Genomic DNA, 27045 nt, shown 5'->3' on the forward strand with positions numbered 1-27045 from the left:
AGCACACGTACAGTATCATTATAGATTCAGCTTCGTGGTATTTTTTGCAATAAGGGCATCCAGCATTGTAACATCCCTAAAACTGAGTAGGATTACTCCAAATGGAACTCCTTTCAGTTAATCTGATCCACAAAAACCCAGCTGTCAAAGAATCAAGATGCCTTACAAGTCTACAAAAACAAGAAAACCACAAAACACCAACAAGCCAAATCAAATCTACACTTTGTGCTTGGTGGCTGAGGTTACAGCATGCTATAGTAGAAGAGATGTGACACCTCAAGGTTACCGTCTTTGAATAATTCTGTAAAGAGTACAACTGACAGAGTCAGAAGTTTTAAACGCCTCATACTATATTTAATGAGTCTAAAAACCACAGTGCCTGCCTGGATTGAGACAGTTTAAAAGCAAAATAAAATTTTCAAAATAAAAAAGAAACTCCGTATGCAAGATGCTCCGTGAAGATTAGCGTTTGCTAGAACTGACTCCAGGTAGGAGGCATTTATAGAAAGGAAGTGCTATTTATTTTCTGTTGCACCAGCTTTAGCTCTGTAAGCTAGGGTCCATTCAATTTCTCACAAAAGGCAGTTGACTGGAGGAAAGTACCATTATGAAACTCCATGGGCTTTGGTACACGTTTTTCAGTAAGTAGGAACGTATATGCTTAAATGGAAGTTTTGTTTCTTGTTTGAAGAGGACCAACAGATCTTAGGAATGCTTTTTCAGCCCTAGTCTACACCGGGGGTGGGGAAGAATCGATCTAAGATACGCAACTTCAGCTACAAGAATAGCGTAGCTGAAGTCAACGTGTCTTAGATCGAATTACCTTGCGTCTTCACAGCGCAGGGTCGACTACCACCACTCCCCAGTCAACTCCGCTTCCGCCTCTCAGCAGTGGTGGAGTTCCGGAGTCGACACCAGAGCGATCAGGGATCGATTTATTGTGTCTACACTAGACGCGATAAATCGATCCCCGATAGATAGATCGATCACTACCCATTGGAGACCTGCCCTCAGGCTCTACTTAGTTGCAAGTCAGACACAGAGATAGGCTCCATCTCCAAGAGCCTGCCAGTGAGGTAACTTCCAAAGCTATAAACTATTGCCAATTCCAAGCTACTACAATTGGCTCTGGGGAAAAAAAAAAGTTACTGAAGAGAACCATTTCTCCCAGACAGAAAAGCTTGACAGCAACAGGTCAACAGAATGGGGGGAGATCTGAGCTTTGCTATTAAAAGAAACATATCGGGTAAGCCACGGTAGGTTTCCATAGTATTCTGTTAAAAAGATCAGTCAAACTGTGGGATATTATTCGCAGTTGTCCATTAACATGGACTGAACAAAATTTGAAGTTTAATAGCATACAATTATTTGCAGGTTAGCTAAAAACAATACGGAGAATCACTGAAATATTAACAGTAGATACCCTCCCCATGTCAAATACTGCATTGGATGATGCCTGTGTAGTGACAGAACATGTATGAGTTTTATTACATTGCTGTTTTTCAAATTTCTCATTAAATGCAGTATAGGGAAGTGCTGGGACTTTGCTTGGAAAGCTTTGATATACAACAGATACAGCAAGTTTTTTCTAGCAGTCCTGGCTTGTTAGGTAGTGTTAGACTTTAAGGATTCAATCCAGTTGGATTCCCTTCTGAGAGTTCAAGGGTTGCAAGTATGAAACGAGTCTCTTCTACCCTGACACATGGGATGCAAATCAGCAACAAAATCAGCCTGCCACACTCCCAGGCCTATGTACACTGGGGAAGTTTCTTCAAAAGTTCTAACTTGTGCTTTTTAAAAAAGCTGGCACAACAAGCTGAGAGCAGATTTAAGAGACTGAATCTTTTACACAGGCTGGTTGGGTTAGGAACCTTGGAGCAATTGTGATGCAGAACAGGCTACTCAATCATCCCTCCATTCAGCATCACTGCCGATAGTTCTGACAGTGAGTAAGACAGTGAGCAGAGGGGCAGTTACTAAGAATCTTGGATTTGGTGTACAGACTTCTGAAGTGTTCTTGCAGAAAGCATAAAAGGAGAAGCTCTACAACTTCCTTTTACGGAGTCTAGCCAGGTTGTAATGATGTACAAGATTAGCGTTCTTGGCAGGCTCAGTGCTTGACAAGATGATTTTGTGGACAAAGGCCCTTCACGTTGTTGGCTTTAACTTAATATGACTCTCCTGAGGAAAAGTTGCTGTGTTTATTGTGGGAACCATCAATTCCCATATGAACATTATTCTGGTTGGGAATAGGTTGTCTGGTATCTAGACTTTAACACCATATTTCTCATAAATGAGCAGAACAGTATTCTCTCTCTTCCTGCCTAGGTTTGTGCTTGAAATCAAGAGTTCAAAGGGTTGATAAACAAGGATGTTTGGTGAAAGCTATCAAGTTCATAGAGATGCAACTAGAATAATTTCAGGTCAGCTGACAACAAAGAATTCTCATATCCCCGCTGCAGGAGATCCCCCAGTCTCCATCTTGACCTTTATGAATCTCAGAGGTCTGTTGAGGAACTTCACATCCAAAGCTTCTCTGTTGCCCCTCCCCACTTCAACTTTTAGATGACAGGCAAAACATAAGCCTGGATATCTCCTACCCAGGAAGTTATCTATAGACTGATTTCCTCAATTGCAGCAATTCAGAATAAGCATCCATCCTTGTGTCTACCCGCTCCCCCAAGTGTTCCTGGGAGTTGGGTAAGTGATGAATTTGGTCCAGGAGTGGTTGCCTCATTTGATCAAACATTTGTTCCTAGTTATCTTGACAACTCATCTTTCAATGGAGAGATGGAGCCTGTTAACTGCCAGCAGAGCAATCTGTCCTAAGGCCAATTCTTTACCTCAGGGATGCTTATAATTCAGGCACCTTGTTTGCAGTTCACTAATGACTGTTCGAAGTCAAAGCTCCTAATACACATGAACATTTTTTATCTTCTGATAAAGAAATCTTTGTGGGGAAGGGGAACAGTTAGAAGTTTAAGATCTCATAAATTTGCTGACCCCAAGCCCCAGAAAAAGTAATTGCATAACTCATTAAAAAACACACCAACACTTATCTACACTAAACTATGCCAGTTAATCCTTCCTATAAATAGCACTTGGATACAAACCATTGTACCATCTCTCAAACAGAGCATTGTACTCATGCACTTGACAAATGGCTTGGTTCCAAGCTTCTAAACTGAATAACTGAGGCAAATTATGCAAAGAAAAAGGTGGAAGTTGTGAGCAACGAAAGCAACATACATATATACAGGTATATTTTTTAATTAACCCCTTGTAAAACCAACTGCACTGAGTTATTTCACGAGCAGACATTAAAAACTTGAGTTCTCATGGTGCAACACTGTTTTATATATGCTAGAAATTTAGAACTACAAGGTTTTAAAAGTTTTCATCAGGCATTTTCTTCATCTTATTTAGCTTTCAATCCCATTTGGCGTTAGAGGGTTCAAAGCCGCGTTTGCTCTCCCATCTACCTCATTTTCCATTTCAAATCAGAGCCATTCTGTACAGATTCAGTATGTTGAACTGAAGTTACTGATGCACCAAGTTCTAGGACAGAGGTAGGCAACCTATGGCACGTAAGCTGATTTTCAGTGGCACTCACACTGCCCGGGTCCTGGCCACCGGTCCGGGGGGTTCTGCATTTTAATTTAAATTTTAAATGAAGCTTCTTAAACATTTTGAAAACCTTATTTACTTTACATACAACAATAGCTTAGTTATATATTATAGACTTATAGAAAGAGACCTTCTAAAAACATTAAAATGTATTACTGGCATGCAAAACCTTAAACTGGAGTGACTAAATGAAGACTCGGCACACCACTTCTGAAAGGTTGCTGATCCTTGTTCTAGGACAATAATTTTAGAACATGCTATGCCACACTAGCAACTAGAGAAAAACTCGAGATTTTACAGAGGTCTGCAGGAAAGCAAGTGTTCATCTTGTAAAAGAGGAATTGCCTATGCAGAATCCTACAGTTTTTACTGGAGATTTCAGATCGTCCAAACAATATAAACATTTCTTAAGATGAATGAAAGCCACCATGTACTGTAATGTCTCCATTTCCTTTAATGGAATGGCAGAAGAGACTATAACTATAGGACTATTTACTATGATAAAGTCAGGCATCCCCTCAGCAAATATGTTTTACAGTGTTTTTCTCAAATTCATTCTCTCTGCGTATTTTTACTGTTTGCTTCTGGTCTTGGAAGAAACCAGACACAGATCAGGAACTTCAGGGCATAGATTATTACATGCTTCTGTTGCTGTCTTGTTACCTACAAGACACTTCTGGGGTGGGGGGGGGAGAGAAGAATTATTGTAGGTAGTTCTACCTAAGATTCTGCAGCAGGGAAATTACTTTCACAGATCATAATCATTATTTGGTTATTGTTCTCTGTAGACAAAAATTCTCAGAAGCTCAATAAACTTACATTTAAATAGTAACTGATTACACATAAGTTACAATTTGTGTCAGAAAAACCTTGTGAAAAAACTAGAGACTTTTCCAACTGGCACCCTTGCCTTTAGCAAATAAATTTTCCAATTGGCAATCATCTCTCAAGTTCATTGAAGTACTTTCTAGAATAGTATTCTGCTGTGGTCTATTGGACCATACCATGGTCTATTGGACACCTTTGAAACAAGGGTACTGCAATACTTCAGAAAGTACATTCCACCATTTGCGCAGAAGAAACTACTGTGATGTTGCACTCCATAATGCTTTATGGGAATATGCTTATGAATGTATATATGACCTAACTGGAATATGTTTTATGCTACATATGCCATGTAACATCTCTGTAAAGGTTATGATCTACTGAATATAGTCATCCTATTTGTATGCATGTATCATTTTTGCATTCAAAGTTATGAATACTGGCTATCTACAGTTTAATTTTAAGTAGCCTCAGTGAAGCAGTTGGTCAGCTTCCTGAGAAAAGACTATTCTCAGTAACTGCCCAATTAAGAAACATTTAAGCCAACAATGAACTTGGAGACCCCAATCCACATCTGAGCTTTTCCAGGAATGTGGCTTGGCTAATAAATTCTGAGTCATGCATGGACATGTAACTTGCCCATGTGACTCCAAAACTCCTTTTTGTAGCTGTAATTTTGCACAGGTGGAGAGAGGGGTTTAAACCCACAAGGAGAAACTACATAAAGCCTGGGAAGACCCCTCCATTTTGTCTCCAGCTGGCTCAAGAGATAGCCTCTCCACCCCAAAGGATACCTGAAAGAAACTGGGACAAAGAACAGTAACTACAGGGTGTGAATAATTGCTGGACCCAGACTAGAAGGAGGCTAGTCTGTAAAAGAGGCTTATTGGAACATCTCTAAGGGTGAGATTTTATCTGTATTCAGCTTCTTACTTTATTAGGCATAGGCTTGCATGTTTTGTTTTATTTTGCTTGGTAATTCTCTTTGTTCTGTCTGTTATCACCTAGAACTAAATAAAATAAATAGGAGATATACCAATCTCCTAGAACTGGAAGGGACCTTGAAAGGTCATTGAGTCCAGCCCCCTGCCTTCACTAGCAGGACCAATTTTTGCCCCAGATCCCTAAGTGGGCCCCCTCAAGGGTTGAACTCACAACCCTGGGTTTAGCAGGCCAATGCTCAAACCACTGAGCTATCCCTCCCCCCTACTTAAATCATAGAATATCAGCATTGGAAGGGATCTCAGGAGGTCATCTAGTCCAACCCCCTGCTCAAAGCGGGACCAATTCCCAACTAAATCATCCCACCCAGGGCTTTGTCAAGCCTGACCTTAAAAACCTCTAAGGAACGAGAGTCCACCACCTCCCTAGGTAACCCATTCCAGTGCTTCACCACCCTCCTAGTGAAAAAGTTTTTCCTAATATCCAACCTAAACCTCCCCCACTGCAACTTGAGACCATTACTTTCTGCATTTAATAAAATTACTTTTACTTGTTAATTAACCCAGAATATGTATTAATACCTGGGGGAGCAGGGGGGAGGGGAAAGAGGGCAAACAGCTGTGCATCTCTCTCTATCAGAGTTATAGAGGGCAAACAATTTATGAGTTTACCCTGTATAAGCTTTATACAGGGTAAAACAGATTTATTTAATGTTTGAACCCCACTGGGAGTTGGGCATCTGAGTGTTAGAGACAGGAACACTTCTTAAGCTGCTTTCAGTTAAGCCTGCAGTTTGTGGGACGTGGTTCAGATCTAGGTCTGTGTTTGTAGCCAGCAAGTGTATCTGGCACAACCAGGCAGGGTTCTGGAGTCCTAAGCTGGCAGGGGCAGAAGTAGTCTTGGCACCTCAGTTGGCAGCCCCAAGGGGATTTGTGATCCAACCCATCACAACAACAATAGGTCTTTGAATACTGCATAAACCCTCCAAACACTAGGCTATGTTAAGATTTCAACAGCTCAAAGGACTACTATAGTTACTAGTATGTTTTTGGAGAGGACATATGGGCAAAGAGTCTTGCATGCCAAAAGATTACAAAATGTAGTGCTATATTAAAAAAAAACAAAAAACACATACACACACACACACACAAGGGAGGGGGTGTCTTCAACCAATGACTTAGACTTCAACTGGCGTGCAAAGCCCTGTCAGAAGATTGCCAAGCTTTTCAAGAAATACCAATGATATACACTAAGAAACTTCTACTTCTTTTATAGCACATTTAATTTATTTGGTTGTATTAGCTATCACGTTACAGGAAAGTTTTTGCTGCCAGTACACCACAAACTTTTGTCTAATGAATTTGCACCATGCCTGCTTGTAGGGAAGTCAGTGTTTATTATACTTCCTTTTCTTGACTTTGAGTTAAGCTTTCTGATAAAGATATAGGTTTGTGGAGTATGACTACTGAAAACAGCTCCTGTTGAGATTACAAAACAAAGCATGGAGGTCAAAAAGATTAGCTGAAAGGTGGACAAAGTTCAGAAGAGAAAGGGGCAACCCATCCCCTTGGATGTTACTAAACCAAAAAATCTATGTTCTTCTTTTATCTTTGCTGAAATTAAGTGTGATTATTTACCTAGGAGTTCATACATGAGATGGATATTCAGATTCCATGCTTCTGACCCATTCCTCTCCAACAAGGAAACACTACAATGGGTCCCAAAAAGACAGTGGCTATTAAGCTCCTGAGCTGCTAGTAAATCCTCCCACAGATACACGACCTACTGCCAGCAGGTAATCGTTTTATATGGAGATATACAAGAATCTAAGGAAAACAGATGGCAGGAGATGCCTTTTAGGCATTTACTACTTTTGGCTATGGACCAAAAAAAGTGTTAATACTGTTGATTACTTTTTTCTGACACAAAATCAAACCAGATTATTTCAGTAGTACTCACTTTGAAACCATCTATCATGTCAATTTCTAAAGACATTACAGGTAAAACAATTCCTATGGTAAGTATATATTGACCCAGCACATTTAAAAAAAATAATAATAGGTGGAGGGAAGGGAATAGCAATGTTTGATACAGACTAATACAGATTGCCAGTATTTGCTTGTTGGGGGGGAAAAAGTGTGAGATGCAAAACTTAGTTATGCTGCAAGGCATAGCTGTCTGATAAAGATGTACTCCCCCCCCAGCCACTTCTCTTCATGTATACATTAAAGTATGCATCTAATATTTGCATATACACAGGGCTGCCTGATGAAAGCAGCCATCATGCTCAAGTGTGCCACCCATAACTGGGCTAGACACCATATTGTACAAGACTCCTTCCATGTCTCTCTTCATAACTGATTCAGCAATTCCCAACTTTAGCAGAAGAAATACAATGACAAAATACATCAAGTTAAACAGATTTAACATTTTGCTTCAAGAACATTTTGCAATATGAAGTAATCAAATTCTGTTTACATATAGAACTACTACATCCTTATCTAAGAAGTTTTTCTATCAAATCAAGATTTTTTTAAAATCTAGAGGTCAGAGTATAAGAACTTTCATCCAATTTAATTCACTAATGAATTTGAAACAGCAGGTGGCCCATCCAATTTATGTAGAAGGAACCCAGTTAGTGTGCAATGTTTTACACTGTCAAGTTCTAATTTTAGAACATTCTTTTAGCCAACAGGGAATTTGTTTACACTATCTCAGAACACACACTAAGGAAGGTTGTACATTCTATTTAAACTATCTCTGGCATCAGATGTCAATATTGATTCTTTTAATACCTCCAGTTTTCCCCTCTGTTTCTTCAATTGCAGCCCCTATTAGCGGACCTCTGAGGCTCAACCTATTGGGAGGAGTATCCAAAGGTAATAATTCAATTCTTTCTTTAAAATTGCTCATTTTGTGCAAAAAAGTTGACAGTGGTCATGGCAGCATAAAAGAAAATTGATTACCAAGTTGCTATCTCTGCCTTTTAGTTTTCATGGCATGATCACCAATTGATCTTTATCTCATTTTGAGTGTCAAAAACAAACTGCTCGGGAATCAAGCTTACCTTGAAGCGCTACCAAGAGACCCGGAACATGGTACTTCCATTATTGTTATGTTCAGATGACAATGGCATTAGAAATCTTTCCCATCAAGGAATAATTCAACAACTTTCTATTCTTTCATTTTAGAAGAAAAATTGCATTCAGCAGCACACTCGATCTTGAGTCCAAATAAACAAATGTCTGATTTTCAGTACTTCAAGAGGAGCATGAATCTTTTCTATCTTGCTACTTTACAATCTTTGACAAGATTTACAGCTCCCTTACTAAACATGTTTTCTGTATTTCAGTCCATTCCATTGTTTCATATGATTTCCTTCAGACTTAGTCACGATGAGTCAAATCCACACTCTCGTTTGATAAATTACTAAAACACTAGATCACCAGCTCGCAGTATTTCCAAAACATTTAAGTTTGCCATTGTGTTCCAATTGTTCATTATGGGCCTGATCTGAAGTCTACTGAACACAAGAAGAGAGTGTCTTTCCATTGACTTCAATAGACTTTGGATCAGGCCTTACTTTGGGTTAAAATATATTCCTGTAAACTACACTCCTTTCTACAAGTAGCTGAATTTTAACAGTCAACTACCACAAAGGTACTAGTTTAGAGCATAACAGTTTATTTTTATTTTAAACCAGTCTCCTTATTTGCACTGTCTAAATCTGAAGTTGATTAATTCAGGATAGCCAGCCTGTATTTTAAAAAGAAGCCGACTGGAAGCCTTGCATGAGAAGGTTAGGCAGTGATACTGGGGCATTCATCATAATTTCTCCTTTCCCCCCCACCTCCTTGCCTTAAGTATCAGTTTTAGGAAAATCCACTGGAGTCTGTCTACTTAATATATTAATAGCTTTAAGCACATTTTTCTAAAAAAGGTGCCAGCACCACTTTGGGTTTGAATCCCCCAAAACTGTGCAGAAGTGTTTAGTGTTCTGGGGTACTTGCCAAAATGACAGTATTTACTGTATGACTAATATGCATTAATGAAGCATAAATGGACAACTATTTACTTGTGCTAATAACTAAAGCGCTTTATTACAGCAGGGGCCTCAAGCATGAAGGATTGCCAGATTCCCCCTACTTGCCAAAATTATGTTTAAAAAAATAAAAATTGGAGCCAACATCAAGGGCTACAGACAGCACTCAGTCTCTCATGTCATTGTTTAACATGCAATATGTAAAGTACTAATAAACTCAAACTGCTTTCAGTTGACTATTTGTTTTTTCCTTCTAAAGCAGGGCAATTTTAAGAGTTTACATTTTGGTCTGAACTGTACATAAAGCCAAAATTGTGTTACCATAGCCTTTGCATTATGTTAACCCCAAGATAGAAGGCTGAAATGGAAGGGGGGAAAAGCCACAATGTTTTATTAAAATAGGATATCATCAGGATCTAGGCAAGAAAGAACTCAGCAGCAGACCACTCCCGGCTAGAGTTTGAAAAACTAACCCTTTGTATTATTCCCCATGCAGCAGCTTTCTGAAAATCGAACAAGCAACTTCTTAAATGCATACATGCAAGAGGGCAGAATTAGCATTGAAGTGGGAATTTCTGGAGGAGAGGGAGTTGGGCGGGGAGGCGGGGGATTAGGGAAAAACCAAAAGTTCAGACTTGCAAACAAACATGCAAGGAATGGGAAAGGGATCACTCTATGGATGGTAAATAGAAGAAGGCTCTTTTAGCTATGGCTGTTCAGTATCCCGTGTGGAAGGGATGAGTTCATCTAAATTCTTCCAGCGCAAGTGTTGAGATCACAACAGGTGTTCTTATTGTGACACTCTGTACAGAAGTCAAGCTGTAGGTGCCCACAGTGATTAGGCTATCCTTTTATCTTTTGATTTAGTCCCTCAAGGTCAGTACTGCAGTAACACCCAGCTTCCTTATTATGGCTCTACTATACAAACAGGGAAACAAATGGTGCCTACCCCAAGATGTTTCATTAGCAGTAAAGTCTGGAAGCTTGCACTTGCAGTTTCCTGTTATCTGTAACTGGAAGACTTTAGTCTGCAGGATTGTCTGCGTTTAACAAGCAAGTTCACTTAGCATTTAAAACATTTAATCTCATCCAATAAAGAGAAGATAAAAACAGAACCTATGAAATGTTTAGCTTCCTTCCTTTGGCCAAAAGGCATAAGTGATTGGTTTCTAGATAAGCTTATACTAACGCTAAGTATGGGCCTGGCCTTTGGGAAATGGTATTTCCTATCAATAACTGATTAAAACAATCCCGCATCATTCCCTTGTTCCTTTCTAAATGGATGTAATAATCCCATTTTAGACCTGTCATGAACAGCAGTATTATTTCAATATTAAACATGGCTTCTTTACTACGCCCTCTCTCCAAGAAAACACATCTCCAAAAATACGGGAAGCAGCTCTTCCTTCGTAAAAGGCTTGCTCCAGCAGCAGGCACATTTGTCAAGGTGTCAGGAGCATGACTCATGTTTGTTTGTTTGTTTTGGGGTTTCTTGGTATACAGGATGATTCAGTTAGCAAGACTCATTTGTACTATAATATTTCCAACAGAGCTGTCCAAACGGAAGACTCGCTAGATAAGAGTTGCATTCGCTTATGTCTCATACTCTAAACGCGTTTGAACTGTGAAACTGTACTGGAATAAGTCCTCCAACTTCTCTTCTCCATTAAGATGGCACAGTTACAGTGGAGGACTGCCAATATGAGTAGTCCTCCACTGTAACTATTCAGTAATCAGCTTGTTAGAAATTTACTAATCTGGAGAAGACTCTACTCAGAAGATAAGCAGATGAAAATACATAGGATTTAGTTAGAGTTTGTTGATCAGGTAATTAACAAGTATGGCATAACAGTCTCATGTGAAGTTTCGTGTAACTGACCACTGGGCGGGAATCAAGCAGTTTCCATCAACACTGGTGTTCTTAGAACAGGGACTGTTATCTTACGTTGTGCACAGGAACATCAGAATTTAAGAAAAATTCATTCCCTTTATTCCTATGAGGAGAGTTTGCTCCAACCCTAGGAAAATCCTGAATAAGTTCTAAAATCAGCCCAGGAAATTCTCATAGCAGTTTTCAAACTTAATGGGATGAAATAGGAAATCTGAGACAAAAACAAAACAAAAACATTTGCTTAGAATTGTGTCTTGCAAGCATGAAAAGCAAGGAAACACGATGACAATGTTTGTGCCAGGACCATTTCTCAACTCACAAATCATCCTGATTTCATATGGAATCTGACTGTACTCAACCTGAAGCCTGGCACCACAAGTAGTAACAGATTGTTCATGTTTCCCTGTAGACCCACTAAAAGGATCAAATGTCAACAGTCTGCTGGAAAAAGCAGTAATCTTGGTAGGTCTGAAAGTGTATGTTAACTCAAATCTAACAGGCTACATCTCAGACACCTTTCCTATAAAATTAGTAAACAAGACTAAACAAGCCTTTCCAGTCTCCTGTTCAGCATTAACCATCCATCAAAAAAGCCACACAGATTTCGTCACCTGCAATTTCTCATGAGATCTGCAACTATGGATTCTTCCTGCTTCGTGACCCAAATCTTTAAGTCTGTTTTGTTGCTGCAAAGGAATGTATGATATGATGGCTAATGGGAAGCTTAGGGACATATTGTGGGTTGCACCAGAAAGGCTGAGAAACAGGGATATAGACAAAGCTTCACACTTAAAAATAGTTGTCTGTCATCCCTTCACTTTGAGTAAGTGTTCTTAATATATTGCCAACCAAATGTCAGTCTAGATGAAACATACATCTGTTTTATAAGTCTGTTAGGGATACCAATTCTTAATTAGAACTGCTGACAAATCTTTAAACTAAATGTAGTAAAATCTAAACTGGGTATTCCTTAAATAGCCAGATTACTTCACACACAACCAATGATTTAGTGAGCTTCATGTGAAGTCACATCTCTCCAGATTTCTTTGAAACAAAACTGTTTACTGCAATATGATATTCAGATCAGACCCTTGGAGAAAAAGGATAATTCTTTAGTCACCTCTAAAACAGAAAAAGCACATCACTTAAATTTTAAGCGATTTTAAAATACAAGTTTAAGCATTGGAGGGAAGGTCCAAATCAGGCCTTTCATGAATTGTACTGTAGCTGGGTGAGAAAGATGGAGCATCTTCCACCAGAGGAAGGAAGGCGCTAATCGCTGGTAGGTGTACCCATAGCAAACTAATAGAGAGATCTGAGGTCTTTAGGGTTAGGAGATATAGTCTAGAACTACCAGAAGGCTTACAGTATCTGGAGAACGTTGGTGCAGTGGTGCCCAGGTTGAAAAGTGTCTATTTGGGTTGGTAGCAGGTTCTAGTAGACTCTTTTCTACTGTGGTTAGAACGGGGCCAAGCCTTCTATTTCCGACGTCCCCATTCAAAAACCAGACCATGAGATAGAGTGAGCCTGGAATGGGGTACTTGGTCTCTTCCCCCTCCCACCGTATCTTGAGTTAGGAGACCTGAGAACTGGCTAATCCTGATTAGTGGGCAGGCAGACATTGTTCTGTGAGCCAGAACTGTCTGGGCCAGTGAGTAGCTAGAAGAATGGATGTTGGCTCTGTCATGACATATCTTCCCTACGGCCTGTGGAAGCAGGAAAATAGGAGGAAAGGCGCATCTGAAGCTGTTAGTCCAAGACATCAGCAAACATCATCTTGGGAGTCGCAAGCCATGGCTTCCCTGGAGTAATACAGAAAGAGAGCTTTCTGTTCATTTGGGACCCAAACAGTCCAACAGTGGAGTACCCCCTGCATAAATCTCTCTCAGGATGCTGTCATGAGTCTCCCACTCATGGTCTATTGAGACGCTTCCGCTTAATTTGTCTGCCAAGGATTTATGATTACTGGGAAGGTATGTGGCTTGTATCATGATGCTGTTCCTGATGCACCAGTTCCAAAGCTTGATGGCTTCCTGATGGAAGGGATAAGATCTCGCTTCTCCCTATCTGTTTATACAAACCACAGTGGTGACATTGTCTGACATTATCTGAATATGGAATGAGCGTATAAGTGAAAGGAAGGCCTTGCATACAAGGCAGACAGCCCTCAGTTCCAGTAAGTTTACATGTAGTCTGGCCTCTCGTGGGGTCCAGATACCTGGACAATCACACTGCTCAGAGTAAGCACCGGGTCTCCATCCTGTCTTTTTGGAGAATTAGAAATACAGGAAGTAAAATCCTCTCTCATGGCAATGAAGTGACACATACTCTATTGCAGGGGTCTCAAACATGCGGCCCGTGGGCCGCATGCGGCCCGCGGAGCTCTTCCCTGCGGCCCGCGGAGCTCCCCAGGGCAGCCCAGAGGGGGGGGCAAAGGGGGCAATTTGCCCCGGGCCCCGGGCTCCGCAGGGGCCCCCAAGAGAAAAGCGGAGGCTCCCGCCTCCGCCCCTCTCCTGGAGCCTGGGCGCATAGAGCGCCGAGTCTCCGTCCGAGCGCCTGAGCCCCGCCCCGATCCGAGCCGCGTGGGAGGGGCGGCTGGGAGCTCTGGGCTGAGCGCTGCGCCGGCGTGAGCTCACAGCCCCGCCTCACCACGCGGCTCTGAGCGGGACGAAGCTCAGGCCTCGCCGGAGACGCGCTCGGGTAAGGGGGAGCGGGAGCGGGAGCCGCCGGGCCGGGCTGGGCCGGGCCGGGCCGTGGGGAAGGAAGCGAGACCCGCGGGGCCAGGCCAGGCCGGGCCGGGCCGGGGGTGAAGGGAAGAGACGGGCCGGGCCGGGGGTGTGGGGAAGGGAAGCGAGACCCGCCGCCAGGCCGGGCCGGGGTGAAGGGAGCGAGACCCGCCGGGCCGGGCCGGGGTGGGGTGGGAAGGAAGCGAGACCGCCGGGCCGGACCAGGCCGGGGGTGGGGAAGGGAAGCGAGACCCGCCGGGGCCGGGCCGGGCCGGGGGAGGGAAGCGGGACTGGCCGGGGCCGGGGTGGGAAGCGGGACCGGCCGGGGTGGGGAAAAGAGGGACCCGCCGCCACCGCCGAAGCGCAGCCCGGTCTTCGGCGGTGGGGGGCCCCTTCTGTTCCGGGACCCGCCGCCTAAGTGCCCCGCCGCCAAGCCACCAAACAGCTGTTGGTGGCGCTTAGCACTTTCCAGGAGGGAGGGGGGAGGAGCGGGGAGCCGCGCGCTTAGGGGAGGAGGTGGAGAAGAGACAGGGCAGGGGCGGGGCCTCATGGAAGGGGGGGATTGGGGGTGGGGCCAGGGGCAGCAAGGGGGCGTGTCAGTGATGCGGCCCTCGGGCCAATGCACTAGTCCTCATGCGGCCCTCGGGGTCATTTGAGTTTGAGACCCCTGCTCTATTGCCCCTTGACTTAAGAGGGATTCCACATCTCGCTTAAGGATTAACTTTATGAGAGTGGTCTCTGAAGGGAGACTAGGAACAGGGTTTGTGAGGTGAAAAGGAGAGTATCCCGGGTGGATAATCTGCAGAACCCAACTGTCCATAGTGATCTTGTTCCAGTTGTGAGCAAAGAGTGCAAAATGGTCCCTAAAGGTAACTGGGCCAAGGTGGTTGGGATCAGTGGTGGTACATGGGTCTCAACCAATATGTCAAGAGTGATGGCTGAAAGTAAGTAGAGGTTGTGGCAGTAGCAGGAGCCTAGAAGCAGTCTTTGAATCTTCTGATGTTTGTGCAGTGGCTCAGCCATGTGCTGGTAATAAAGTGTCTGAGAAGGGGGTGGCCTCTGTCTATAGAGTTGCTTCTGGTGTTTCCTCCTGAGGGCCGGAGTATAAATCCCCAGAGAACACAGCGCTGATCAAGTCTTTTAGTGAGTGCAGAGACTCGTCCATTTTCTCACTACAGAGAGTCGACTTGCCAAAAGGAAGGTCCTGGATGGTGTTTTGAGACTCCCTAGGAAACGCTGCCAATTGCAGCCAGAAATTCCTCCTCATGACTAGACCAGGGGCCACACTTCTGGAAGCCACGTCTGCCACATCCACTGTGGCTTGAAGAGCTACCTCTGTCACTAGCTGCCCCTCATCTGAAAGACTGAAACTGGGCCCTGTCCTCGGTGGGAGGCTTGTCTGTGAACTCCACAAGCCTGCAATAGGTATTAACATCTTATCTTGCTAACAATGCTTGGTCATGAGTGACAAAATTGCAGGACTGTGAAGGAGAAGCACTTCCTCCCCAGGAGGTACAGTATCTTAGAACCTTTATGTGCTGGGATGGCCCTTTGGTAAGGAAGCCAAGCCCTTTCAACCACCACCTGTACCACTAATGAGTTGGGGGCAGGATGGGAGAAGAATTCAGCCCCTTTTGCAGGAATGAAATACCATCTCTTGGTCCTTTTTGGTCTTGGGGCACAGGATGATGTGTCATACTGCTCTAGCAAGTTCTAGTACGGCATCATTAATTGTTAAAAGCCGCCCTACTCGGTCCATGCAGTCGCAAGATGTCCAGGAGTCAGTGCTGAGAGCCCTAGACCTCCTCTAATGGGATCTGTAGGTCACTGGCTACTCTTTGTAACAGCTCCTAGTACTGGCAATGGTCATCCAGTGGAGAAGGGGAAGAAGGAATGACTGTTTCGTCCAGGAATGATGATGGTTCCGATGGGTGGCTCTTCAATACCTGCAGATTCTTCTCGTACAGAGATGGAACTGAGTGGCGAGAGAAACAGTACATCTAGTGAAAGGGTCCCAGGTATCTGCCATAAGGATCCCATGGATTCCAACAACGCTAGAAAGAGGGATTGATTGGTTGCAGGAACACAAAAGGAATTGGTACCTGCAATCCCTGGAGGATGAGTGCAGGTCATACCCAGTGGAATGGCAAGCATAACCTCTTGACTCTCTATCAGGATTCAATTGCCTCAGTGGAGATACTGGTGAAGCCATCTCCTCTGATTCATCAGAGTCCAAAAACTGCCCTGTTGATACTAGCAGTGCCATTTGTACTCCTGCTGGATGGCTGGAGGTGGGACAGTGATGTGGGCTCCTCCTCCAGAGTAAGGACATACCTTAGGAGAGCGAAGCCAGAAATAAGTGGAGACTGGATACGGGAGGAACATATTCTCTGGTGTTATATAAAAAGTCTTGGTCTGCCCTGGTGTGTAAGGGCTTCACTCAGTTAAGTCTAATGGATCCGGTACATCAGCACAGCCAGATGGTCTTTAGATGGATGATACTGTACTGAAGATGGGTCCAGACCACCAGTCTGGGACTGAACCAGTGAGGATCTATCCTTATACTTCAGAATCAAGGTGACCAACGGAACAAGTGGATCTTTCTTTTTATGTATCTTGCCCTCGGATCGGGGGGGGGGGGTCTTCATCGAAGCTGGTTCCTTAGGTTCTGCTCATGATGTCTCATCCAACCTGGACTGGCATGAGGAGGAAACGCGCAGATCCTCAACGGGGATCTGTCCTTGTGCTCATAAGAGAGCTTGTGTGTCCTCTACTCTAAGGGGGAGCCCTGGAAGAAGAATCCTTGGGCTTAGATGTTGACGGCTCTACTCCAAGGCACATGCTTGGAGGCGCACTGCTAGGCCAACATACAGGGGAGTCTCCCTGACCCAGATCAGAGAAGAGCCTCATACCCTTCTCCCTCAGGTGCTTCTGTAGGCAAAGCTCCCAGGCCTCTCTGGGTAAAAATGAACTCGAGAGATAGATTCTGCACTTGGCAGAGATATGCATCTCACCCAGACAGTACAGTCAGTGTTGATGTTTGTCACTGATGGAGAAGAATCAAGGGCAAGAGATGCAATTCTTGAATCTAGGGACTCCAGGCATAGTCCCAGAGCTGGGAGAGGGGTTCCACAACTGGGGGGGAAAAAGGTATAGTAGAGAGTATTTCTTTTAACTACTAACTATTAATCTAAGAATATAAAACTGTTTACAATTTTTTTTATATAGGTTATAAAACAAAGTGAAGGAGGACATGATTCTGACTCCAGCCATGCCGCCCTAAGAAGGAACTGGAAAGGTGTTGATCTGCACTGCCTCTTATAACCTCAGTCGGGAGCACAAGGAGAGCTACTGTACATGTACAAGCCCGTGTACACTGCTCTGACAAACTTCTGGACCCTGGTGCATGTGTACCCACATGCAGAATACACATAGGGACCATCACTCAAAGATGAAAAATCTGCTTATTGACGCCACATATGAGAAAGCTGATGACTTTTCCTGCACTGTCAGGAGTGCTATTTCAACATTATTGTTTTTTCATAATGTATGTAGAAGAATGATGCAATTCAAATCCTCTGTGTTTTCCATTCAGTGAGGCTCAAGCATGGTAAAGCGTACTTGTGCTCTCTGGTTGCCACGCATCATCTTTTTGTAGCATGAAAAGCTGAACTACATCCCAAGTTCTGTACAAGATTGTAGCTTGTACATTAAGCCTGCAGAACATTAGGAAATCCAACAGTGTTTATTCAAATCTAAATTTAAAAAAAAAAAAAAAGTTTGGAGAATAGTTTTCCATGGTCTTTATATGACAACAGTTAATTACACTACCTACCAACAGCACAAATTTCAGCTGATATCAGACACAGGTCATGAGTGCCAAACATACATGCCTTCTTCTACAGCTCTGTGTACTTTGTAGAAAATCAGGCCAAAGTTCTAGAGCAATGCCTCCTGGTTTCACACTTTTTTACAGTACACTAGAAAGTTGGTGGCACTTTTAAACAATTTTTCAAGGGGTGTTTTTATTTAATATAGAAACAGTCAAACTTTTGTTTACTTTCATAACTAATTTGATTTCACTCTCACCATGTTTTCTACGTGCCACCATTTGGGGTTTTTCCAGTGTATAGATGGGATTATGTTGCATGGAGGCACTTGGAGTTTGATAGATGACGCTTCTGGCATCTGATAAGGCAGAGGTCATTTTGTATTATGAATATAAGCAAATTGGATATTTCTGCTAAAATTAGCAGTTCATTGGGACACTATCTCACCCCTGACAAACCAAACCTAGTCAATCCACAAATAAAATAAGTACATTTAGGACAATAGCAGCAATTTTGGTATGACCCTTACCACCAAGAAAGAGTGGATACTTCTTTCAGAATGCAGTGTGATCTATGGCCAAAATTCTCCCCTAGCTTAAGACAATGTAGCTTGGCAGGCATCAGTGGAGCTGAATCCATTTATACCAGTGGTGAATTCTCTCCCTCCCTGCCTCCCTCTCCCACTAGTTTAATGACTAGAGATAGACCAGGGTGGACTGATTTAAATCAAAGTAATTTAAGTCACTGATTTTAATCAGAAGTCAGGAAACACTAATTAAAATTTAAAAAAAATTAGGAGCATGTAGGGAAAGTAAGGAAGAAAGCTCAACATTTTTCCAAGCATTTGTATTCCATTTCATGTTGAATTAGTCATTGAAAATTGCTCAAACAAGTATTCCCTTTAATACGAATTAAGACAACTGGAAATAAACACTACTAAATACGTTAAAGAAGTTTGTCCCCCTCCTTTGCATTAGTATAGTGGTGGGTGGGGGGGATAAGCAACCTTGACTCTCAGAATCCTAGTTGTGTGTTTAGAATTTTAGATTCCAAAAACTGTGAGATATTGAAAAGGGATTAAGATTCAAAAGGTGAGGCCAGAAGGCATCCTTGTGGTCATATAGTCTGACCTCTTATATAAAACTCAAGCCATAGGACTTCCCTAAAGTAGTTTGTTTGAACTAGGGCATACAGAAATAGACATTGGGCAGGTCACTGGAACTTGAACTATTTATGCAATCAACAGTTAAGAAATTAAATCTTTTCTAAGAGTTCAAGTCCCCGTGCATAAATGCTGCTGTAACTAGATTGCAAAAGAACGGAAACAAAGTCATCCCTTTTTCTGAGAAATTCTGGAACTATGTTCTGAATTTCCAGGAACTGAAGACAAACGCTGCCAATTCTCACTGCTGGATTTTTACTGAAGAGTCAGAGAATTTGGAAAGGACCACTGAAAATCACTGAAAGGCAGTACTGATTTTTTTCCCCACAAGGCTAGAGATAATTTCCTGGGGAATGCACTCAGACTTACATGGAAGTTCCCGTTACAGTAAAGAAAAAGCCTCATGTAAGCAGGATCTTAAAAACTGCTTCTAAAGCAGCAAACGTTCTAAAACTAGCAAGGAAGTCGGTGAGAGACCTAAAGCCTACTTTTAAAAAATAAAGATCTGGTTCAATTACTGCTTCTGGTTGCCAATCTGAACAGGTAAACGAAGAAAGAGGTGGGTGAGGAGTTAGCTTAAAGGTTATGTCACGCTGTAGGTAAGAGGAGGTTATTACCTGTACCTAGAGGTTCTTCGAGATATGTGGTCCCTATCTGTATTCCACTGTTGATTATGCATGTGCACTATGTCTCCAGAGCTGGAGAATTTGAAAGTAGCATTTGTTGGTCTGCGCATGAGCCCTGGCTCACCTCAGGCCTCCATCCAAGGGGATAAACAGCAGGGCTGACCAACTGTCTCTCCATTTCCTTCACCACAATGAATCAGATAAACTCTGAAGGAGGAGAGGAAAAGGAGGGTGGGTAGTAGAATACAGAAAGGGACCATATATCTCAAAGAACTTCCAGTTACAGGTAAGTAACTTCCTCCTCTTCTTTGAATGATGGTCCCTATTGCATTCCATTGTCAAGTGATTTTCAAGCAGTACTTAAGTAGGAGGAGGGTGCAAGATTCCAGAATCTATTGATAAGTGGATGTACGAAGACCAAGCAGCCCTGGGAAGGTGGATGGTATGCATGGATTGCCACCCAGGACTCACAAGGAGCTGATGGACAAGCCTGATGTCTTCAAAAGAGAGGATGTAGTCCAATATGAGAGGAATATCTACAGTTTCTGGGGGAATTCCTCTATGATGTGCCCAAAAAAGGTAGGCAACATCTTCTAGTAGAGTCCTTTCTACTATGAATAAGGATGTCTCACACTTCTGTGAAGCATGAACATTCGAAGGACGATGCCCATCCAAATTCTAAGCCCGGAGGTGGAGCTGAAGCGGATCAGGGTACTTGATCTTGCCATTTCACTAGGTCAGGAGCTTGGAAAACATTGGGAGGATGATTGATAGTCAGGATGACATACGTAAGAGGTTGGGAAACCAAAAATGTCTATGTCAGAAGGGGAAGATAAGGATAACTAGTGCTCTGTCCTTACAGATTTTGTGTTGAACTTGTGGCAGCAGCGGTAGCAGATGGAAGACATAAATGAATTGATCCAACCAAGGATGAAGCAGAGCACTGACTGGGAGTGGTGACCTGGGATTTCTCTGGAGCAATATGTGGTGCATTTCCTGTTTGCTTGAAAGGTGAACAGATTTCTGGTTGGAGTTCCCCATTGAGTGAATGTACTCTAGGAGGCTTTCCTCTGCTCCATTTTTAGCCTTTTGAAATAAGGTATAATGTAACCTGCGATTTAAGTTTGAATGATCTACTCAGTCTAAACCTTGAAGTACCAACAATATCAAATGAAGGGTTATGAGTCTTTGAAAGTTTTAGTTCTGACTTATGTTTTGTTTTAAAAGTCCACAGCAGACGTATAAACAAAGAAGACCACAACAACAGCACTTCACACCATAACTTAGAATTTATACCCTTCTTCTGGCCTTTAACCAAGACAATGCTGGCTCAGCAGCCAATTTTGCAAGTCAAATTTAATCTGATCAAGCTTATGGGGGGGGGGGGGAGGGGGAAACATTTTTTTCCCCCCTAAAGCTAATTTAATTCTTCACAGCAGACACTTTAGTTGAGAGTGATTTTCCAAAGCCAGTCTTTGTAATAGGTTCAAGCACTCATTTCAAGAATGCTAGCACACAGTAAATATTTGTGCCAGGAAATACTGTGTAAAATTAAACAGGATACACTCTCTCACTCCCTCCTCTGGAGACCAGTTCGCCAGTAGATGCAGAGGATCCAACCCACAGCAGTGTTTATTATTCCTGCAGCCCTTATGCAATTGTTATGAAGCTATTTAGTCAGCTAGTTTCCTAGAACAAAAGCAGAGTATCTACAGGTTTTATGGGAAGAGAGGGAAGGACATGGCACGTGGAAGTGTATAGCAGGCTACAGACGAGGTGGATTATAAAATGCCAGTATTGCTAACTCCAGGGATTTTATCACAAAAGACTCATAATATTTGCTGTCTTTCTTAGAACTCCAGTCCTGGAGTCAAGTGATTACAAGGAAATCTCAGCTTTCATTTTAGTTTCTAGTGCTAACAGTTGTCAAGAAAAACTTGGAAGTGCAATCTAACAGCTCAAACCAAAATGCAAAGAAAAAACCTTCACTCGCCCCTTGGACAAATTTGAGGATTTTTTGGAGGCCTTTTTTAATGCATGGTACTGGAAATACTGCAGTTACTTTCAAAACTCAGGCAGAGGTCTGTTTAAATACAATACCCAAAATGGACCGATAGACAGCTGAGCCAATGGAATGAAGACCCAAGCTTCCTGGAATGAGTGAACCTTCCCTCTCCACTGAAATAGAAAATGTAAACTAACTCATTAAAACAATTTTAGGAGGAAGATTCCTAAGCAGCAAATGTGTAACCCACGCTAGCATTTGTATCGCCTCCATCTTTTTGCTAGTCCACATGAGATAGCTTGCCGCTGTAGTAGACTCCTAAGAAAGTTTCTCCTTTTGCTCAAGCAGTATAAACTCCTGGTTTTAGCACGGTTGGCCCATGAAGGGTCAGTTATATATGCCACTAGCTAAGTTCAACCACAAAGCAGGAAAAACTAAAACTTGCAAAGAGAAGGAATTCAAATTGGTTTAACTGACTTGATGAGACCAAAATGGGGTAGATCTCTCTGAACAGAGGAGCTATCTTAGAGCTGTTTGTATGTTGCGTTGGGGGAGCTTGGGAGAGCCATGGCCTTTGGCACTACTGGACTTTGCATCATGAGGAGGATAGTTTGATTTAATGGTAAAGATTTTCTAATCTGAAGTGACTGGATGTTATGATTACACATCAGTCATGGTCAGCTCACCACCTTCTCCAGTTTAGAGTCAGGGCTAAGTTTGAGCCCACTGGATTGGAAAATTGTTTCACTGGTGAACTAATGGAGATGAAACCCAGTCAAATCTATCCAAGGTTTCTTCCAGAAAGGAACAGCCAGAGAGCCAGGTGAATAAAGTCAATGTCATGTCAAAAAGGAAGACATTTTACAGGACAGCCTTGATCTTTGTTGAAGACATCCATCATAGTTTTATCTGAACTCTGGAAGAGGTCAGAGAACTTTACGATTATTGGCTGATGACCTGTCAGTAGGAATCAATTAACTTTACCCTCTCCTATCATGAAGAAACAAGGGAGCACGCCAATGAAATGACAAGAAAAAGGTTAATCCAATGCACCATTTGGAGAAAAATGCTGTGTCACTGAACTGTGGAAGTCACTGCTGAAAAAATATATGACAGTTGACACAGAAGACTAGACACTGTATGACTACTTTTATTTCAGATTTATGTTCCTGGGCTTTTAGGCCCTGTAGTCAAGTCCTGTTGTGCTAAGCACTGAACAGACACACACAGTCATGGTTCTAGAGAACTAATCTGTAGTTATTACACTAGCTACAGTAAAAATGAATCATATTATAAGATGGCCGGTAACTGTATAGGGATAGGAGCAAACAAACAAAAAATACACACGTTTTTGTTTAGTTCTCTGTTACAGGGTTTTACACCTTCCGCTGAAGCATCTAGCCCGGGCCACCATTAGATACTGGACTAAATGGACCAGTGATCTCATTTGTGGTATTCACGGCACTTCCTCTTTCTATTTATTTAATATTCAGCAGACTCTGGTCTGTTGAAAAAAAATATTTTTGCTGGAACAGAAATGTCCACATTCCATGAGTGCTGTTGCCTGTCACTCTGCCAGAAAGAGGTGTGGCCTAGCAGAATGAATAAGTAGATCTGAGGGTCAAAAGGGTCCTTAGCCATCAATATTGCCTATTCAATTAGCTGAAAATAGCCCTCATCTTTGCTTGCGGTATATATGTATTAGTGAATGGTTGGTCCATAGATAATGTTGAAGTCACTGCTACCAACCATCAGTCAAATTCAGACTACTACTAGGCAGCTACTAAATCTTCAGTTTTACATCTGCACCACCAAAATTACATTGCAATGTTTCAAAAAAAATAAAAATTAAATTAAATTAAAAACAAAACCACACAGTTTAACACTTACTATCCGGTAAGGATGGTGTAAAAAGGAGTCTGGGCAGCCAGCTAAAGCCATTTGTTCTTCCAATTTTTCTTCAAATTACATCTACTGCTTCACAGCACCTGCAGAGAACAAACAAACAGTCAGAAACCACACTGAAGGCCTGACAACTTATTCTTGAAAAAAACCTGTTTGAGACAGATGGAGCAGAGAAGAGTAATAAGAAGTGGCAAGTACATGAACAAACTTGGAGGAGCAAGTCTGCAGGTCAAGATTCTAAGGTAGGATTTTATAGCCTGGGAGAACAAGTCTACTTTTTCATTCAATACCAGATTAGACAGCCCCGATAAGAGAGCCAACTATTGTCAAGTTCAATCACTCCCAATCTACTTGCATGCCTCCGGTTTAAGTAGTGTATGGAGGAACTCTCCTCACTTTGGAGGTAGATTCCTCATATACCTCAGATTTTACCTCATAAGCTTCCTCTGAATTCCAGAAATATATCAGAGTAAGATCCTTCTAAGACTAAATGGATCATCATAAATAAAGCCTTGTCCATGCTTTCTTGAAAAAAAGTTAACATGTTAAATCAACATTTACCAAACAGTGGTCTCTGACAGGCTAGAAAAAAAATCAGCAGTTTAACTGCTGACAAAGTACTAGCTAACGGTGGCAACTGTACCCTATTCAGAATTTTGACTAGATGCTAACCATTGGTAAGAAGTTAGCAAAACCTAGTCTCCCACTTCCCCCCCAAATTATAGGATTCATGAGTGGAGCACAATTAGGTTTGCATCGGCAACTATAAGACTAGTATTTCCTAACTTGAGCACTAACTGTCACCTAAACAGTGTTTTAAGGCAGTGGTTCTCAGTCAGGGGTATGTGTACCCCTGAGGGTATGCTCAGGTCTTCCCAGAGGTACATCAACTCATCTACATATTTGCCTAGTTTTACAACAGGCAACATAAAAAGCACTAGTGAAGTCAGTACAAACTAAAATGTCATACAGACAATGGTTTGTTTATAATGCTCCACATACTATACACTGAAATGTAAGTACAATATTTATATTCCAAATTATTTATTTTATAATTATATGGTAAAATTAGAAAGTAAGCAATTTTTGAGTAATAGTGTGCTGTGACACTTTTGTATTTTTTATGTATGATTGTGTAAGCAAGTAGTTTTTAAGTGAGGTGAAACTTGGGGGTACGCAAGACAAATCAGACTCCTGAAAGGGGTACAGTAGTCTGGAAAGGTTGCCAGCCACTGTTTCAATGCAGTTCAAATAGTTGGATTTTTCCCCCCCTTTAGCTCTCTATCTGCATGTTCAGAGAGATTTTCCTCTTCTGTCATTATTTCATTGATAGAGGACTTAAGGCAAATAGAGCCACCCAGTTAGAGAAGAAGTTTGACAGGGGAGAATAACCAGATCAATTCAATGTGAAGAAAACAGTTGCCAGAACCTCCATGCATTACCACGAGTAACTTGCTTGTCTTGCCATTTCCCTTGGACACTTCTGGTTTCCTGCTTCAGTGTCCCACAGAATACCCTGCATGTGTCTGAGACCATTCCCTTCCAATTAGATGCAGTCCAGGGGAAAAATACTTCGGAAAACATGAAGCCAATAAACACTATCCCCCTGAAGACCTTCTACCATGTTCATTTTTATAGCAGCTTCAACTTCCTCTTTACAGAGGTGGCTGGTGGCCAAGTATTTTCAATGAGGGACATTTGTAACAGACTTCCAACTCCATCTCAAAAGAACAAGTTTACAGACCTCCAATTCATTCCTTTCGGGAGGCAGAGACCATTTTCTGTTCTAGGTTTGGCCCTGATCCGTGAATGGGGTTCTGAGCATGGCTAATACAAATAATCACAGCCCACCCCTCCAGAAAAAGCAAGTTGGGATGATGCCTTTTTGGTGTGGGAGAAATTCTGGATATGAGCCAGTAGGTAAATAAATAGATTGCTTGGTCTCTAGGTACTGCAGTCTGTAGGTACTTACATAACTGAAAGACAGTTCACCTTTGCCTATATTTTTTTTTCCGCTCTCTCTCTCTCACCCCTACACTCGCCAACCCAGTACAGCTTTTCAGAGTGATTCATGTTCCCGAACCTGCATGTTCTCAGTGAACTTTTGACCCTCCACTGTACAATGTAAATAGTTAATACATTACTAACCCTTAAGTTAAGAGACACCTAAGCCTGTGTTTGCAGTTCTGCCCCAGTAAAACCACGTTATTTTATGATTGTTGTAGAAAGAGCTTTGATAAATCAGGATTATTGCTGTGGCAGGCAGAGTCAACGGAGAATCCTTGTGTCTTCTTGTCCGAGACAGCACCACTTTATTCCTTTTAAAACTCCAAACCATGACAGTTTAGAACGCTGTCCTCACCCACAGTACACTTCCCAAATCTCATTCCCCACTGGTGTAGATGGGCATGGCAGCTGGCATAGTTTTAAATCAGAGTCATCAAGACCTCAGAGCAGGAGTGGACATGGTGGTTAGTGGGGTGGCAGTCGCTACACTAGCGCTTTCTACTTTTGTCTCCATATAGGGTTGCCAATCCTCCAGGACTATCCTGGAGTCTCCAGGAAGTAAAGATTATATCATGTGAGGAAAACTCCAGGAATACTTCCAACCTAGTCAATGGAGCTGCACTCCAAAAGATAATTTATTGTGGAATTGGGGGGTGGGGAGACCACGCGAGAGGGAGGAAGAGAGGGAAACAGACTAAACACTCCCTAAGATGTTTAACTTTCACCGATCTGAGTGGAGTTGGGGTGAGTGTCAGGCTGCAAATATGCATGTCCCATAGCACAAGGCAAAACTATTAACGGGCTTTTTCCTTGTAAGTTATCAACAGCGGAATAGCTAAATGACTTCTTGAAGAACTACTGCTGACTCCTGAAGATTAAGTTACAGGAATCTGTGTGTTTTAGAAATCAACCTGAATTCAAACTGTGCATCATGAAGGGAGGGATAGCTCAGTGGTTTGAGCATTGGCCTGCTAAACCCAGAGTTGTGAGTTCAATCCTTGAGGAGGGCCACTTAGGGATCTGGGGCAAAAATCAGTACTTGGTCCTGCTAGTGAAGGCAGGGGGCTGGACTTGATGACCCTTCAGAGTCCCTTCCAGTTCTAGGAGATATACCTATCTATCATTTTACAGTGTGAAGTAGTCAAACTAGGAATGCTAGATTTTTATTTCAGCAAACAAAAGACACACACTTAAATTGTATTACAATATGATGTGCTAAACTGCACATAAACTACTTCGCGCACACAGACTTTGAACGCCATGTCCACCACAGCAAGAAATATGATTATCGGCTCAGAGATCTTTGAAAAGCTAAGTTGTGTCTGAACAGATAGGCCATATCAAAAAGACATATCAAAAAGACAATCTAACAACCAGGATGCCGCCAAAATAGAGTGCTCTATAACAAACGTGCTGCTTCTGTGTAATAGGAGACATTCCATCACATGGGCACTGTA

General features: G+C 42.3%; 1 protein-coding gene across 3 annotated transcripts in view; it reads right to left on the minus strand.

Annotated features, from left to right (window-relative positions):
- Positions 1 to 27045, minus strand: part of GRB10 (growth factor receptor bound protein 10) — a 244450-nt gene that overhangs the window by 125849 nt on the left and 91556 nt on the right. For 2 of the 3 annotated variants that reach the window (XM_039524491.1, XM_039524490.1), the window contains one exon: positions 23567 to 23664. The exons of the other annotated variant lie outside the window; for it this stretch is intronic. In XM_039524491.1, the coding sequence (XP_039380425.1) occupies positions 23567 to 23617 (51 nt within the window). In that variant the 5' untranslated portion in view covers positions 23618 to 23664. The remainder of the gene's footprint in view (positions 1 to 23566; positions 23665 to 27045) is intronic. 3 annotated transcript variants of the gene reach the window in all.

The sequence above is a fragment of the Mauremys reevesii genome, linkage group 2 (assembly GCF_016161935.1).
Source record: "Mauremys reevesii isolate NIE-2019 linkage group 2, ASM1616193v1, whole genome shotgun sequence".
Classification (NCBI taxonomy): domain Eukaryota; kingdom Metazoa; phylum Chordata; order Testudines; family Geoemydidae; genus Mauremys; species Mauremys reevesii.